The 19,381-nt window shown below is 39.0% G+C and overlaps 1 protein-coding gene across 2 annotated transcripts in view; it reads right to left on the bottom strand.

Moving 5' to 3' along the window:
- LOC128738317 (transcriptional coactivator yorkie) overlaps nt 1-18,488 on the bottom strand; it is a 51,464-nt gene extending 32,976 nt beyond the window's left edge. For both annotated transcript variants that reach the window (XM_053833362.1, XM_053833363.1), the window contains exon 1: nt 16,542-18,488. In XM_053833362.1, the coding sequence (XP_053689337.1) occupies nt 16,542-17,218 (677 nt within the window). In that variant the 5' untranslated portion in view covers nt 17,219-18,488. The remainder of the gene's footprint in view (nt 1-16,541) is intronic.
- Nucleotides 18,489-19,381: the final 893 nt, after the last annotated feature.

Here is a 19,381-nt window from a genome sequence, read left to right as displayed (position 1 = left end):
GGCAAGCCTTGCACATCGGAACGATCACGTTACGTGTAAAAGCAAAGCAAGTGTAGCGTGCTTATTAAATCAAATAGACTACCGATAGAAATTGTTTCGCAATCGAGTCGATTGTTCAAGATCATAAATCTGCAGCTTTCGTCTGTCGACTGTCCACACAAGCCAAACACGCTTAATGCAGACTACTTTATTACAAATACAATTATTTAGAGTATATTTTATTAAGAAAAAATTTTTTTAGAAACTTAGCCAAAACCGATGTGAAACTAACATTAAATAGCTTTTGAGTTTTTTTTATCAAGACAGTTATGGTTTACACAAACAGAACACTTTACTGTCTTTTTCTATCTGTGCCATCATACAATCCCAGTCAAACGTTACAATTCATTGCGTTGAGCAGAACTGGCACTACAAGCAGCAATTATTGTTCGAGCCGGAATGAAACGGTTTGGCCGGCACTGACGGACGGACGGGTCCTACGGACTGGTCGAGTACACAGCTGCTTCCACCGGCCATAATCCATTGATCTATTCCAAACAGCGCATAAATAGTAGCGCTCACCTGACGACGATCGGCGCTCTCTTATGCACAATTACTGCCCATACCGATGTTGTTTCTCGGAGGCTCTTAGTGGCATACGTGTTGCGAACCCTCCAGCTTTTGATGCTAATGCTTAGTGAATGAATTGGATTGGTAAGTTTTGCTGTGACACTGGAATCCAGTGTTTGTCCCCTGCACGGGGTATCCCACGGTTGGGCTCCGGTGGTGATGGTGGTGGTGGTGCCATGCCATGCAGCGAGTCGTGATCATTTGCCGTCTGCAAATACCGGCTCTCAAGCTCTAGCCCCTAGTTTCCAGTCGGCGATTACGAAACTTTTAATTGTAGAACCAACTTACGCGTCCGCTGCTGCCACACCGCTCTGACACCGCGCGCTGGTCATAGTAGACAGCAGTTGCCGCGGCGTTTGGAGATTTACAGCTTTTAGAGACTCGATCAAGGGATTAAATTACAATCAGAAACATGCGAGCAATTTTCGTAACATAATTTATTGATCTCCGAAGGTGATTATGCTTCGGAGTCGGAGTTCAAGAGACTGCTTTTAGCTGGATTTCATTGAATGGTTCAATCGAGTGGTAGAATGTAGAAGGCGCACACGCTGTGGCTTATTGGATTAACAACGTTGTTTGTTTCGAATTATTGTTCCAGTAATAGGTAAGTAAGCTTTAATATGTTTTTAATCCGTTCAGAGTAGCCATTTAGCCTAATTTTCGGAATTGCAGCCCTGTTTTTCTTCTATTATGCAATATTTATCTCAATATTTTTTCTTTGCTTCGTCATTTTATTATATTTGGTTGACGTATTTCACTCTCACATTTCCGTTTTCAGTTCTTCGACCAATCATCAACTTCATTTTTAATAATTATTCCTATACAGTAATGACCCGATTTTGTCACCCCCATGATGAATTTAGGGGTGACTAAAACGGGACAGTGACAAAATCGGGTATATTTTCAATTTTAATTTTTTTGCAGATAACTTAGAACGAACTACATATATTTCATTCTGATCACTTTTAGGACATTTCGCACTTCCTTCTACCTCTCTGTGGACATTTGTCACCTGTTCACAGCACAGCCCACAGGTATGAAAACACGCGTTTTTTAACTGCGCCGAAATGGTTGATTATACTGGTTAACTATGTTCTGAGAAATTTCACAGCGTAAAAAGCTCTTTCTTATGGTATGAACGATTCTTTGATTAACCCCCCTAAAAGTAAGATACAAAATTTATTTTTCAAGTAGTAAGAGATAGAGCAAAACAATGTTCTACAAAATTGTTGAGTAGATTATTATAAAGAACTTTGCCAAAAAAATGACCTTCTAGATATTATAGTTGTGGAGATATGAAACAACTTTTGTGGAAACTCCATGATAATCAGCACAGTTCTTTTCACAGTGTTTTAAAACATTTGACATGTTTGAAAATGATTTTCAAACTAAGCTTTTGATAAATCAAAAGCGTGACAAAATCGGGTAAAAAACGTGACAAAATCGGGGGTGACAAAATCGGGTCAAAAACGTGACAAAATCGGGGGTGACAAAATCGGGGAGTGACAAAATCGGGGAGTGACAAAATCGGGTTACCACTGTATAACCTTGTTCATTCTCACGTGTATGGTTTTGTTCCAGTTCCAGGTTGTTATCGAATAAATTTCGTTATTTTATCTATGTAATTGTACTATATATCTCGCTTTACACTTTCGACTCTTGTTTCTGATTGATCTCTTTACCTATTTTTTTTTATTTCTGTTTCATTCCAATTTTTTTCTTGCCATTCTAAATTTCCGTTTCTATATTTTTTCGTGGTTTTCTATCCCATGAAAATCTGATTTCCATTTCCATTCCATTTCCATTCCATTTGCATTCCATTTCCATTCCATTTCCATTCCATTTCCATTCCATTTCCATTCCATTTCCATTCCATTTCCATTCCATTTCCATTCCATTTCCATTTCATTTCCATTCCATTTCCATTCCATTTCCATTCCATTTCCATTCCATTTCCAATCCATTTCCATTCCATTTCCATTCCATTTCCATTCCATTTCCATTCCATTTCCATTCCATTTCCATTCCATTTCCATTCCATTTCCATTCCATTTCCATTCCATTTCCATTCCATTTCCATTCCATTTCCATTCCATTTCCATTCCATTTCCATTCCATTTCCATTCCATTTCCATTCCATTTCCATTCCATTTCCATTCCATTTCCATTCCATTTCCATTCCATTTCCATTCCATTTCCATTCCATTTCCATTCCATTTCCATTCCATTTCCATTCCATTTCCATTCCATTTCCATTCCATTTCCATTCCATTTCCATTCCATTTCCATTCCATTTCCATTCCATTTCCATTCCATTTCCATTCCATTTCCATTCCATTTCCATTCCATTTCCATTCCATTTCCATTCCATTTCCATTCCATTTCCATTCCATTTCCATTCCATTTCCATTCCATTTCCATTCCATTTCCATTCCATTTCCATTCCATTTCCATTCCATTTCCATTCCATTTCCATTCCATTTCCATTCCATTTCCATTCCATTTCCATTCCATTTCCACTCCATTTCCATTCCATTTCCATTCCATTTCCATTCCATTTCCATTCCATTTCCATTCCATTTCCATTCCATTTCCATTCCATTTCCATTCCATTTCCATTCCATTTCCATTCCATTTCCATTCCATTTCCATTCCATTTCCATTTCATTTCCATTCCATTTCCATTCCATTTCCATTCCATTTCCATTCCATTTCCATTCCATTTCCATTCCATTTCCATTCCATTTCCATTCCATTTCCATTCCATTTCCATTCCATTTCCATTCCATTTCCATTCCATTTCCATTCCATTTCCATTCCATTTCCATTCCATTTCCATTCCATTTCCATTCCATTTCCATTCCATTTCCATTCCATTTCCATTCCATTTCCATTTCATTTCCATTCCATTTCCATTCCATTTCCATTCCATTTCCATTCCATTTCCATTCCATTTCCATTCCATTTCCATTCCATTTCCATTCCATTTCCATTCCATTTCCATTCCATTTCCATTCCATTTCCATTCCATTTTCATTCTATTTCCATTCCATTTCCATTCCATTTTCATTCCTACTTTCTACCTCATCTAAAAAGCATGAGTATGAGTAGCACGCCCAAGTAACAATTCCAAGTTTTATTACGTTCGTATAGTGGTTTTCATGACCCATCTCATAAAACCGCTAATAAAATTTTCTGATGACCGCTATAAAACTGCTTTCTGACCAAGTGGCCCTCTCCTCAGAATGTTTTCATAACCTCTATAAGAATCAGTTTATAAGCCCAAGTAGTCGTATCACGTTCTGCTGAAAGCAGCAATAAAACCGATTAAGCTTTCGCCGCCATAATTTAATAAAGCTTTTCGCTTTTTGCTCTGATAAAAAGCTAAATATCGGTTCGCCAGCTTTGTCAACTTGAAAATACATCCGGAAGTATAAAAGTTAAAGTTTTACTGTCAGATCATTCTGAACGATTTGGTTTATAGCGACCGTAATAAAATATCCCACAGAATAAATAATGAATTTTGAGCAGTCTTAGTTCGTTTGCAGCATGTGCGCATTAAATTTTATCGTACATATTGATATGATAGGATGATAAAATCCACGCGCCACTGAAATTTTGAAATTTATGAAAACTGGTTGTTTTAACCAAATAAATATATTCAGTTAGTCAATCTCAATTTCTAGCAAAATCATTTTAGTTGCTTCCTGTGACAGGAAAACTGATTGATAATAAATTTCTTTGCGCAAAACTCTTTGCTTTGATGAATTTTGGTTTGTAAACTAAATCAAAATACTAGAATATGGCAACAAGCCCTCACATAAAAAAATGATTTTAGTGTTAAACTTTAGTATTCCTGCTATTAACCAGCAAAAAAAAACTGTTTGGTCACGGTGTTACCGTTTTAAAAGCTCTACAAAACTAACAGATTTCTTGCGCTTTGACAAGCAACCGCGATAAGATCAATTTTGATTGCTGCGCCGTTTGGTATTGCTACGCCAGAATTATGGTAAGTTCAAGTTCTAACGTGGCAATATATAAGCAACCACAATAAATTTGCTTTATTAACAGTTTTATTATGGTTTTCTTCGGACTCGTGTCCTCTTGGCGCAATACCACAATAAAACCAGAGGTAATGATTAATACCGCAGCAAAACCCTTATGAAATTCAAGTAAAACTAAGTGGCTTTATACCTGTTACTTGGGAGTTCTTGCGAATGAAGAGGAGCGATTCGTCAGTAACAACGTACGGAATTACTACAAACCGATGAAGAGCAGGAGTTTTGCTATGCCTCTCCATGACAGTGCTGATAATCTGCTTGTTTTCTGTATGGACATATACATTGGGACCAGTCTTTTGAACTATTGTGAATCCATCCTAGTATTGTATTCCGCACTTCATTTTTCTTGCAGTATCCTCATAGAGTGTGCGAACTGCTGTTTATTATCCATGCAGTATTTTCATCTTATTTTCTTTTTATACTTTTCAACCAATCTCGCTCTTTAGAACCAGGAAGAACGTGGACTAGTTACCTACAAGCTCCTCTTGAACAAGAGCCTTGTTTGGCTACTTGAGCAAGAGCCATTCTTGTAACTTGCCCTGACTAGAGGATTTATTATTGATAAATGCAGAAGGAAATAAGTAGAGGTGCCTGATAATAAATCTGTGCTAAAGTCACGTAACATCGAATGGCCTGATTCTACTCAGATTTGAACCACTAACCACTCGCTTGGAGAAGTAAACACGGAGTATAGCAGGAATAGAATAAAAATAAGCGTAAGTGATGGTCAACCTGTGGAGCCACCAACAGAGGATCAAGTTAAGCTGGATCTACTATAGTCAATTCAATAGCCCATTTCGTGGTCAATTATTTAGGTAGGTAAGTATCACTGCATATACATGCTCGTTGCCTTGGTTACGTGTCAACAAACGACTACCGTGAATTCTCGATTGCAATCGAAATTAGTTAAAGTGTTTCGACAAAATCATCATTATTTTGTTCTAAAAAGCAACTCAGGCGTTGATCTGAAATTTGGAAGTGTCGAAAAAAGTGATAAATTATAATTGTGAACAAATTTCATTCTTCAGTGGAACAGCATATACATAAAGAAAGCAATGTTTAGTGCTTTGAGTTGCAAAATCTTCTTACTTCTTACTAGTAGCAGGTTAGTTGCCCTAGTTTTTATCTTTTTAAGATGGAAAAAAGGAAGGAGAAGATATTGGGTGTCATACTGACCACCATAAAAGTACTCTGATGACCTAGTCACTTAGAATTCACTCTAAGCTCAACATGGCACGCCAATAAGGCACATAAAACTCTCTATAACTTTGAATTCTTTTCAAAAAATAGTTCTATGTTATGTTTTACAGGTCTTGCCAATTGTCAGCCAGCTAAAACTATAGTTACTTTGCGCCCGGAATGTGGGAGCGAAACGGGTAAAAGCGCGAACAACAGTATTCCGAAATCCGAAGCTAATGTTCTAACATTTTCGCAGCGATGAAGCTGTGAAAAAAAAACTGTTTGTATTTTAGCAGCGTATCGTTACGGGGCATAGGGACAAAGTTACATGAAGTTTTTGGAGCGTCTTAGTAGAATACGAAACCTGAAATTAAATAAAAAAGAAAACTTTTCCAATTAAATTCCACTTCATCAGTGTCTTCGAAGTCCTTAGACTTTGTCCTTAGAGTTTGAAAACAGACACTGATAAAGTCTGCAAGTCGCAGGCGAAATACGTATCGGTCGAGAATAAATATAAACAGTAGAATTTAATTGGAAGTTTTCTTTTTATTTAATGTTAGACAAAATTACTTATCTGCGGTTTCTTCTTAGTTGATCTAAAACAAAGCTTTCCTAAAAGTTTCAACTTTCTATCTCGGCTGGAAGTGCTATGACTTAATAGGTTGGGTGCGTCTATAGAAACTAGCCACTGTATTTCATGAAACTACTCTTTATTTTATGAGGAGGTTTGTTTTCAAATAAAACATCTGAAATACTTTGTGACACAACAATCTTGTAGCTGGTTGACGAGCCTGAAATGTGTTAGCGACTGATAGAAAACAGTTACCTCACAGTATATGTTTAGATTGATTTAAACTGGCAGAAAGGTAGTAAAACTTGCAAGTCTAAATTATAGCATTTAACTGTGTTAATCGATAAAAGCTAATGACAAAACTACTATTTGAAATGAGACTATGATGCCATCGAATTGTTTCTGAAACTGACGTTTTTGTTTTCTTATAGTAATTATACATCTTCGTAGTACTTTAACTGTACTAAGAAAAAGTACTTTAAAAAAAATTAGGAAATCTAACTATTTTTTCTTTATAATTTCTAGACTTCAACTTTGTCGCATAATAAGTCCAACGCCCACCATGATATAAGTTCGAGCACCACATTCTATGCTGAATATTATGCTGCCATTCTGGTATATTAGTTCAGACACGAACGAAAAAAAACACAACTCTGCAGTTAGCTGAAACTGGAATGCTTGCGCACTTGAAAATAATTGCATGTCAACTATCTTCGAGCATGCTTTATGGCAACTCGGGCTCCTCCAGCAGCAGTAAACCGTGCAACCTATGTGAGCAATTATGTTCCTAGTCCCAAGACCCAAGACGACCGAGATATCTATTGCGGAGCAATAAACCGAGTCATTTGGAGCGAGTTGGAGTTTCAAGCGCAGACATTGGATTCGAGCTCCAGGCTTTAGAATATAATCAGTGCCATTTGGGGCAAACCAAAAATAAGGCTCGTTTTCCCAGTAAGTAATCGCATATAAATATTCATAAAAACTAAGTTTGTCTCTAATGACGAGAAAAGATTACCATAACTTTCAGAATAAAGCAATTTACAGAAATTCTAAGCTGCCGCGGATAGATCCGCGGGGCGGCACGCCGCGCACGGTCGATGTCGGAACGACCGACGGACGGACCGGACGGACGGACGGCGCGCGGTGAGTATTTTTACGCGAATCGAATTGAGTTTAATTCAGTGAAAGATTTGAACAGTCCCAGGAGCTAAAAATAGCGAAGCGCAAAATTGAAAATAAGCATCAGGCAACTGCAAAACGGCCGTGTCAGGAAAACTTCTGCTTAAGCTAAATCGTGCACGAATGTAACGGAAACTGGTAAGTACTTCTAACAGCTATATAACATTTACACAGTGATTGCCGGCTAAAGAGAAAGCCGTTTTGGAGCAAATATACGGTCGGAAATCGACCCCACGATGCACTGCCAGTCTGCAACAATGCGAAATGACTGTTCGGTTCGGTTTGACGGTGACAGCATCTTACTACTAGTGGCATCGCAAATTTTGCCTCTTCAAAGTGGGCGAAATAAATAACGATGTTTAGCTCATTACACACCTTAGTGAATGTTTTGACGGAATGGAAAAGAAACTAAATTTATTCATCCTGATTTTGTAACAGGCAGTCGTTCTGCTGAGTTCGATTTGTTTGTTTTCTAACTTTTTGGACTGTGTAGTGTACCTCTCGTGTGCACCCTAAAAATAGAGATCATGCGCGGGGTCTAATTGCTCTCGAGTTTCCTTAATGGAGCTTTAATCTTATCTCGACTTCAGACTGACCGTCGCTTCGCATATTAGAAGAAAACAGCTCTCGCGCACGTTTCCACAAATCATGCAGCAGCAGGTCCATACGGGCCGGCGAAGACAAGCGCGCAATTTTCTTCCTTTTACAACATCTCTATTTTCGGAAAATGAGCTCAGTTTCGCTGGAATCACGAGAACAAGTTACTTGAACTATGCGATGATAACAGTGCGACACGGACCGACAAACAAGGCTTTTCACTGTTTCGCGTATCATCTTGTCAGGCACCGCAGAATGTTGTAACAGTTGACAGCTACTATCTTGGTTTGCCCGCGTGAACCGACTGTGTCCGTTCGCAAAGATGTTTGCTAAATCAGAAACCTCACCAATCATCGGTGGTAGGTATAAGTGGCCGGTGCAGCCTCAGGATGCAACGGTAAACCTATCCCGTTAGGGGGCCCTATTGTCGAATCACAAATATGTACTCTATTTACGGTAGCCGCCACTGTAACTGTCACCGTTAGTTGTTTGCCATAGTCGTCGATTTCCTGCTCTCGGCAACATTCGCGCTAAGGTGCCATACTGGATTGGATGGATGGCCATCGGGTTTATTTACATTTTCTAGGCACTGCACTGCATAACGCACAGCACAGCACAGCACCGCACACAACTGCGCAAGTGTGCGCGGGTTGCAGTCTCGCCGACCGACCGTTTGCACATCGTCGAATCGAGTAGGACTGATATTTTATCAAGATGCTACACAAGATGTCATGTAGAATGATAAACCATTCTGATATCTGTAACCTTGTCATCATCGCTTCGCGATAAAAGAATTGAGGGCAGTGAATTTATTTTTATTTTTTTACGTAGGACTACGCCTTAGGGCGTTATTCAATAGATTCAGGCAAGCGTCACGAAATAATGTAATATTTTGAACGCTAATAACTCTACCAGTTCTCAACGGTTTTCTACGGTTTGTACACCAATCACTTCATAAAAGATGTAGCAATTGTATGGTAATTAGTACCACATTGTTTGTTAGTTGATACAAAGTGAAAATCAACGAAAAGCTCCAAAGTCAAATTTTTCCATACATTTTCACTAGGATCGCCTTACTTCCCAAGCACAGACGACAATTAGACGTACATCCTAACAACTGGAATATCATTTACTTCCATTGATGATAAAAGCGACCAAGCGACCGATAACGTCACCTTGAACTCCATGCCACTTCGTTTCAAAACTGGCTTCAATCAGCATCAGTGAAACGGCTTTCACTTCATCATGACGATCGATTTTAAATTTTCTTTTATACTTCTCCATCAAATATTCAGCAGAAGGTCAGCTACTTTGAATGCAAATGAACTGAATTAGAGTATCATTTCTACAATGTAACGCATATTATAATTAACCTAGTCAATATCGACAAATCATGCCTGACTTTCAGTCGTCGTCATTTGGAACAGTCACCAACTTCAACTGAACCTTTTTTGAAACGTTCTATTCAACAAATGAAGCAAGTTGTTTCATGTATGAAGCGAAGGGAGGCGAAAGTCAGCTTCGTTGAACCTTCATTGTACCTTTTTCTCGGAGACTACTTAACGTATTGGAACAAACTCTTTTTTGTTTTGTTGATAGAAATTCGAAAAAGACTTTTATAACTTTTGAGCTTGAGAAAAAAGAAAAAGAAGACAAAATTTTATGTTTCAACAGCCTTGTTTCGTCCTTTTCTTTTTTCTCAAGCTGTGTTTTGAGTACAAAATCTCAAAAGTTATAAAAGTCTTTTTCGAACTTCTACCAACAAAACAAAATAAAAAGTTTGTTTCAAATACGTTGAGTAGTTTCCGAGAAAAAGGTACAGTCAGTCCACGATCATGGGTCACACACAATTATGGATCATTTTAGCTCTTTCTGCCGTTTAAAGCGTGCATATTATACTAATCGATTGGTGAAATTGTTACTCATAAGTAGCATTAACAATTTGATCAATCATTAGGTGATATTCAAACCGGAAATTAGCAGCTAAGCTAAAATAACCCACAATTGTGTGTGACCCAGGATTATGGACTGACTGTACATGAAGTTTGAAAATTGTATGTTTACAGGAGCGGCGTTTTATTCCATCGAGGTGGTTCCACGCCGCACTGGAATGCTTACGTGTATGATCGTTTTTATCCACTTCCCATGGTCGGATCATTACAAAATTAGTATCAAAATAAGTGGAAGAGTGTGTAGAATCAAAATCTGTAATAAAGATATTGATTTTCTCAAAAATGTCAGTCGTTCATGTCCCCTTAACATGGTGCACTATAACGAAGAAGAGTAATGTTCGTTTTAAAATACATCCATCAAAATCCATGAAGATACTAAATGAGACAAATGTCTGAACACAATTTAAGATCAGTTTTAAATGTACTTTTAGTTCGTATATATATTCCAGTAGCCATATTTTGCACTTTTTCAACCTATACGAGTACAAAATGTGCCATTTTTCACACTAAATCTATCAATAACTCAGTCTGAGTTGAAGATACAGGATCGCGGTCTTCCGCATAATTTTGTATTTTCATGATATTCACATATCTGTAGAACATTGTTGTTGCCTAAATTGTTTAGTTTTAAATATATACTGATAAAATTGATGTGGTCTGTCAAAAATGACGTTTGATATCTCGAAAACTATGATACTTAGAAAAATGATATCTTCAACAAATATTTTTGAAATAATATTATTTACAACTTTTCCGAAGAAACCATAGCTCTATATCGTAAAACAAAATGCATCACCTTCTGTGGTTGAGTTCCGAACTAAAACTAATGATCAGCCATTGCGTCTGTTGATATACAAAAATTCTCTCAAAGATACTATATTAATAAAATCACTATTAAAAGAGTTATTAATAGAGTTCACGATTTCGAGCATTCAAACCACTGTGCACTGTGCTCGGTTCTGGGATACTCGTCGCCAGTTCGTTGAGCGGCTCGACATACGCAAATCGTTTTCAACCTGGTCGAGCCAGTAGCAAGTTGGACCCATCTATGCTTGGTGCCGGTGAGGTTCTTGAATCCCACAGTCGTCCCGCATCGTTGCGACGTGTTCCGGCCAGTTCCGGAAAGTACAAATTTAATCCGCAGTAGCATGGGCCCACATAAAGCTCGCCTGATAGTGCCTTACGAATTATTTTGCTATTGGGGATAGATGACATAATAAAATTTGGAACAACACCTTGTAGACAGTGTTGACCAGCATAATGTCGCAGTAATTACTAGCAATCTAGCCGATCGCCCTTTTTGTAGATGGGACAAACCACATCTTCTATCCACTCTTCCAGTAATTTCTTCTCCTCCCAAATTGTTGAAGTTATCCAGTTGCTAGTGGTTCTTGGCCGTTTTTCTAGTCGAAGCAAATCTTTCATATAAAAGAGTGTGTTATAATAAAAAGCATAAAAAAGGGTGAAAACACTTACACTTGAGCACTGATAATAAAAGCAGTTCGTTCACACTATAGCGATACTGCCAAAAGAACGAAGTACGGAATACCACACAACACTTGGACGTGATCACAATAGATCAAAATGCTGGTCACAGTGATAATATAGTACAGCGAAAAAATAAGGTTGTCACAAAGCACCCTTGCTCTTAGTAAAATTGAAAGCTAGAGTTATGATAATGAAACAATAGGGTCCTTTTAAGGGCCAAAAAAATAATAATTGAAGAATTTATTGTATTTTCTTGCCAATTCTGTCCGAAATTATAAAGCCAATACCAAATTACCACCCAGTGCATTGCGTCTGGTGCTTTCACGAGACAAACATTTATTGAATTCCTCGACGCAAGATAACTTACTGCAAATGGCGTAAAATCATGTTGTCTCGGTTGGTATTTTCTGCCATTTCCAAAATTTCCGCAGGCCTAATAAAAGATTTTCAGTGTTCTCTTGTGCTAAATCGTGGAAAAGTTTTGCATTAATTATTCATATTCATAACCAAAGCGTGTAGGGCGCTATATCTCTGCATATTAGCGTTGGTAAGAGGAAATGCTTATCAACTTAGGGACTATATTGGCTCGTTTCATTATCCTTGATTTCCCTGATCGCGGATAAGTTCAAGTTGTTACGTGGTTTTTGAGCCGTAAATCTCGCATGTGCATAGTATTTTTCGATATAAATTAAATTATGGTTGTATATAAGCACCATTAGTATTGTATTAAATTTGTTAAAAAGGTATTTTTTATATCTTAATTTTCGTAGTTACTGACTTTACAAGAAAATTTTCGAATATCCAGCTTAGTTTCATATGACTGATGCTTACATACTTACATTATCCATCTAGCTCCGCCCATCTACTAACAACAATTCCTTTCCCGAAATGCAGAGGATTCCCTGGTCTTTAGTAGCAACAAGTATTGGACTAACATTCCTTTCCATCCCACCAGGACCCGCATTCGGACGTGGCTGGCGTCGGTATTGATCAGCATGCAGGGACCTGATAAGGTTGCACAATGAAAAATAGCGTGCTGTCGCAAGTATGCTTTTTCCAGCCATCATTTTGCAATTTTCATCGGTCTTGGTCAATAACGGAGTAGCAGCACACGAGCGGTATCCTATGCTCATGCTTATGCTTATGCTTAATTATTCATATTCATAACCAATTATGCATATGCTTTTCTATTTCCACGAATTATCCGATTTAACTTAATGGGCTCCCTTATTCTCCATGTTCAAATAGAAAAGCACACATAAAACTTTCTCGATCGTCGAAAATCATGAAAACTCAGTCGCTATCAACAAGCATTTCAAAGCCAGTTATTCTTCATTAGGACTATCAAAATTTGTCATGGAAAGGTTGAATTTAAATTCCTAAATGAATTTAGTCTGGCTCGATAACTGAAAATTAAGTGCAGAATTAACCGCATCACTATATGTTTCGAGGTCAATCAGTCCTTAGCAGGGGCTGCTCAAATTTGTCATTGAAGGGTTAAATCGACATTTTCGAATCGGAAAATCGGAGAGGACACCTTTTAGACTAGAAAATTCATTTGATAAAGCAAAAATAAATAGTTTTCGCACGTTATAGGCTTAGTGAAGGCTAATTTATTTTGAAGATTTTCGTTTCAATTGATTGGAAATGGCTAAGAATCTAGTGCAATACAGCAATCTATAAATTTCTTTTAACAGCTTTTGAGCAATTGTAAAATATTAAGCATTGTTTAGTCAAAATAGTTTCATTGGAGAGTTGGACATGCATAGTAGGTTGGTCCATCGTTAGGAGCTGCCATTATAATTTTGCCGTCGAGACCAACGTAGTCCTACGTTAACCATGTGATCGTGTCATATACACAACCCCGCTGATTTTTTATTTCATTTTTAAAAAATTATTTGTATAAAACGTTAATATAAAATAGGTTATGCAGGGTAGTTCAATTAAACAAGTAGGTATCGACACTCCGAAAATTTCAATGAATTCTGAAGTGGTATTACCAATCACTGGTTGAACCCATCAATTATTGAACGGGGTTTCATGCAGTGGTTGACGCCAATTCGTTGCAGCAGATTGTGTGGTACGAAAGCCTCAATCACAATTATCATTCAACCGTTCGCTGATTGACGTTTATCCAGTAATGAATGATACCGAGACGCATGTATAAGTATGAAAAACCTATGCCTACGGCAAATCAACCAGCTCGAACCCTATACCTAGTAAACGAGAGAAAAAAAGTACTAACTGCAGTCGAGATGTCGATATGTTGAAACTCTTGTACGACGAGCACTCGCTGCTAGAGCTAGACTCTCCCTTCTCATGTCGATCGATAATGATCTATCATGTACGGGTGCTGCTGCACCTCACCGAAGAAGCGTCAAAGTATCAGCAACACAAACAACAACAACAACAACAACAACAACAACAGCAGCAGCAGCAGCCATTGCAAAGGTTCAGCAGCCAGATTGCAGATCGAATAAAAATGATTGCAAACCGGCAGTTGGCGGCGGCGGCACACATTACACATAAGTCACTATTGCACGCAACCAGACAGTCAGTGAAGCAGTCGATTGAAAAAGGGAAATTCGTCAGATTTGCGGAACGGTGAATGTACATACACAGGTATGGCAAAGCAGCACCCCGCTCGCCATTACGATCGGGTGAAGGAGTGCCATCCATCTACCGACCGGTGGTCGTGTATTATTGACAAATGAAAAATAGAAAAACAGAACGCATTGTTTAGACAGTGAAGGTTAGCAGCGAGTTTACCAATAATTAATGAGTTTAAAAAGATTCCTATACAACCCATATTATAACCAAGAGAGTTCCAACAAAACTTGAAAATTGAACTCGATAGCTGAACTTGTTGAAAATTATAAAAAGAGTTAACTCACTTGATAAACACCTAACTTAAGTTTTCGAGAGGTTGAAAAATAACTAGCCCGTAAGTGGAAAGGTAAACCAGGGTTTTTCCAATCCTCATTCTTTTTTTTTATTCTACACTTGCGAGTCTGACAGTCTGCAAACATTTAATTTATAAGCATCATTTGCTGCATCTTTCACAGTTGCGTTATGGGGATGCTGGGTATTTCACTCGAATGATTCACTTATTTGTACTGTCTTTGCTTGTTCATACTGTCTTCGAATAATAATATGCAAAAAGAGAAAAGAACATCCAGCAACACACTTGCCCAAACATTGCTGGAGAGAAGAGCTACGAGTCTACGACTAACAAGGTAAACCACAGGGTACAGGGAACGTGTTTTGCATAGAAATTAAATTGTTCTTTTAACCGAAAAGTTGCACCTAGAATGTTAGAAATATATAAACATCAACACTTTGACACCGGCAAGATTGAAACACAAAAAATACAAAAATCTTACGATAAAGTTTTTGGCGTTCCTGAGTTATGGCCAAAAACATGGGTTTTCCACGTTTTTCTTAATCATTGGCATCTGATGAACCTACCATCGTATAGAGAAAGTTTATCACAAAATTATATTTCATGTAATATTTTTAACTTTTTTTTATTGTTTACTAATATTGACATGTCAAAAATTCATCATTTTTAAACCAACGTCGTAGAATAAATATTTTCTTAAGAAAATGCAAGCAAATTTCTTAACAATTCTGGAAAAATATCAACTGAAACCACTTTTTTTTCTACGGAGGTGAAAAACTCAGAAAACCCATAATCTTTCACCATTCACCATTAAAACCAATAAGTAGTGGAATTACTAGAAATTTTACCCGCCCACCATTTACTGACGCTGGATTCAGTTGTAAAGAAGTTTTTGAGTTTTCTAAAACCTTCATTCCAATGTCACAGTATCAAGAGTATATAGCAGGCGTAGTAAGTAAAGGCTTGCGTCAAAAACTAAATCAAATTCCACACTTGTAGAAGCAAATGTAAAACTAAAGTGTCCAGCTTAAATGAACCTGAACGAGAACCTTTCTAGCCATCAGGAGCTCGTATGATATAGAAGAAACGGTAAACACGCAAACGAGCGGGGCACCTAATTATGAACCAACAAACAGGATCGATTCGGTATAGGGGAGGTAGAAGTAAACAAAAACAGTTTGAAAAAGTGAAACAGAACGAAGGGTATAATACGGCCAGAACGGGCGTCAAAAGGGGACGGCGTGCTGCGTTGTGCGCGCAACAAGTGACCACCGTTGTTGTTGGGACTGGGACAGGTAACCGGATATCGATGAGAATCTAGATAAGCAAAGCCACCACGATTCTTGGAAAGTTGTGCCGTTGCTGCTGAGTGTGCAGATATTTTCAGCGCTGCACTAAGGCTGCATTCCCTTTGTTGTGGTGAGCTGTGATTCGGATTTGGTGTAAGCTTTTGGGGTAAGGTTACCTTCCTGTTTGTTATCGAAATTAGAGTTGTTCCTTGGAAGTGCAGCTCAGCAAAATTAATCACGCTGGTATCATCAAATCGGGTGTTATTAAATTTTAGGTTTATTGCGCTTCATTTAGTTCGCTTGTAGATAGAAGTACTAACGTCCCCGTGCAGATACTACAAGTGGGTGCCATAACAGGAGGTAAATGAATTAAGTATGCTTGCACGCTCCACTTCTAGTGGTCGCCCCTCGACGGTTGTTGTTGGGAAGGTTTTACCGAAGTGGCAACTTTTCTACACGTGCAGTTAGATAAATCGACCGGCGAAACCTTTCAGTTTTTCGCTCGTATTCCTAGCTTCCAGACAAACTGGTATAGACGCGTGGGCTCTGTGTGTCAGATCCAACCCAGCGAATGTCAATCGCTCAGTAAAATGTACTACCAGCAGGGAGGCCAAAAAGTAACAAGCAACATTGGATACTATCAATCATGTTGAATTGAAATGTGTTGCAATTGAGACAACGCAGAATAGTGAAACCACTCAGTAGGGTACTTACTTTATGTAGTAGATGCGCCCGTCCTGTGTCCTGGCCTGTTCCCAGCCAGGTGGCAAGTCGCCGAAAGCGTGCTGATTGGACACATCATACGAACGTCCTCGACTATGTAGATGCTGAATAGCCTGCTTTGTGAGGCCACTCTGCTGCTGGCCGAGCCCCGTTGCTCCAAGACTATTGCCATCGGTGCTGCTGCCTACGTTAGTTTGCTGTGTCTTACTGCTATTTACATTACTACTGTTGCTGGTTTGTTGGACTCCGCTGGAACCTGTGAGGCTGGCCACCAGACCGGCCGGGATCTTGCCCAGCGAGGCCGGACTGCTATGGGCACGGCTGTGATGGATCGGCAGACCATTTGGACCGGTTGTGACTCCACCCAGTATGGTAGTCCCGGAACCAAAGGCCGAATCAGCCGAATTCTCTCGTGAATGTGAAACTGACGGTGATTTAGACCCGGAGGACGGTGGCTTGAAGAACGAGTCTGGCAACTTTCGCATACGGTAGGGAATTTGCAGCGGTAATTTATTGCTGAATGTTTTATCGAACAGCTCGTTCAACTTATCGTTAGAGTCTTTATCCACCAGAATTATCAGATTTTTCTTTTTGCTTGCCCCATCATTTTCAGAGGCGTTTGTGCTGCTGCTGGTGTTGTTGCTGCTATTATTGCTGTTGAACGCCATCTTGTATCCGCTAAGCCGTGTAGTTTTCTATACGTGTTCGTTCGGTCGGAGAGCAGCGCACGCGAGCGCGAGAGAACGTATATGCGCGTTTTACTTATTGCCTTGTTTTTTTTCTGTCTACGTCTTGGTATTCTCGCCCCTAGGTCCGTTGTGGAGACACTTGGCTGTGACTTTGCTTCTCCGTCGTTTCAACTTTACTTAAGCGATAAAATTAGCTTTTCTTAATATTGCTTTTTTGTTTTCTTGCTTCTCTTTGCCGTGTTTTCTCTTTTTCGTCAACTCTAGCGAACAAAACTCGTCTTGCGTATGTGTAAATATTCTTTTTACTTTCGCACTTGTTTTCTTCTACGGGGTATCCACTCGACAGTGATTTCAGACCACACAACTAAACTTGCAATTTGTTGCAATTATACTCTTACTTTGCATCGCTTCCGCTAGGCTTGCGACTGATTTAAAAGGCATTTGGTTCCCTTAAACGCACAAAAGTTAAGGCGCATAAGACACGATCATTTATTTGTTTTCGATGGAAAACGCAGCTGGAAGATATGCACTTGTTTTTTGTTTTCTTCAAGTGCTACTTATTTCACTGTTTTTCAGAGAAAAAAAATCATTGAACAATGCAAAACTGTTCCAATTTTCAATCTTCCCGAGCTCAAACTATCGATTATGGCAAATGAACTTTTTCTCCTAACTCTTCCGGGAACACAATCGCACTGCACTTTGCTTAACTTTACGACCTCTTCTCTTCAAACAATTTGTTTGTTTCGCTATTGTCATTCGTGCATTTTCTGCATTGCTTGCAAACGCCAATCTGCACGGCGTACAACACATCCACTTGACGAAAGTAGCAATTTGCAACTGCCCAAAAACCTTCGTGTCACGATTCAATTGCACACGTCAGAGCACTGACACTTCTCACGAGCTGCTGCTGTATCTTCGAGTATACAACAGGAGTGTTTCACCAGCCAGCGCAAAACAGAACCACCGAAATAAAAAAAACCAATGAAGCAGCGAAAAGAACGAAGCAAAAATGAAGCTATAGCAATGGTGTGTGGAGGAGAAGATTGTGTTGGATCCGCGTACTTCTGCCCACTTTCCAGTGTCCACACTGAACTGATTGACTGCCTTTAACTCGCAAAGACAACAGAAAAGAATAACAACAACAATACTGCCAACGAACCAAAGACACACACGGATAACCGAGTCGACAGAACCAAATCAGAGTTCAACCATACTCAACAACTGATTCTACTTGACTAATTATTGTCAGACACCAGTTCAGCTCCGAGACTCCCGCTAGTTCAAAGTCGCCAGACAAGTTCCGCACACACCTAAACACTACCAGCTTAGTTTTGAATGACGTGACGGACGACGACCATGGGAACTACACAGCAGGCACACAGCATAAACACACAATTCAATTGCAAAACAGAAAATTCTCACTCTGAGCTGCGAGCTAAAAGTGAGCTTTTCACCTTCATCTCTCGCCATTCTCTCGCGCCACAATCATTCACAAACACGACGACGACGCTCCTGACGGTGCGGTCACCGTGCCCACCGTCGTCAGCGTACGTACGCAAGGCACCGTACATTCTCATGCCCGATCGTCGGGTGGTTCGGTCGGTTCACAGCAGCAGCAGCATAGCCACACACAACACAATACACGGCCTCCTTCGCTCTCGTAGTTTGTGTACGGAGGAAGTCCGAGAATGGGCTTTTGTTTGGGTTCGTATTGCGTATGGCGGGGGGTGTGTCAATGATTATTGATTTGAATGACAAACAGAAATTATCTGATATGATTGCAGATTATTTTTTTCAATTAATTGTGCTACTTCAGTGGGATTTACACTATTGACTGTAACGGAATATTGTCTAAGAAGATGTTTTAGACAATCCGTTGAACTTTATAATAAAAAATTCACTAATTTTTTTCTGTTTTTCAAATTTAAGGTCTGTTTTACCATATCAATTTCTAAAGTTGAGTATTTAATAGAATAGAAATAGAAAAATAATGAAAAATTGTTCAAGAACCATCATCCGAAAATAGGCGCCTAACTGGAAATTAGCAGTCATTAACTTTTCGTCAGAGAGCCCAATTTCGGAAGCAGTTTTTGTGTCCAAAAGCGGGGTTCTGTTTATAAAAATGTATTCACTGCATTCTTC

Source organism: Sabethes cyaneus, chromosome 2 (assembly GCF_943734655.1).
Source record: "Sabethes cyaneus chromosome 2, idSabCyanKW18_F2, whole genome shotgun sequence".
Classification (NCBI taxonomy): domain Eukaryota; kingdom Metazoa; phylum Arthropoda; class Insecta; order Diptera; family Culicidae; genus Sabethes; species Sabethes cyaneus.
The sequence above is the reverse complement of the archived record's forward strand: the minus strand, read 5'-3'. Positions and strand labels throughout refer to the sequence as shown.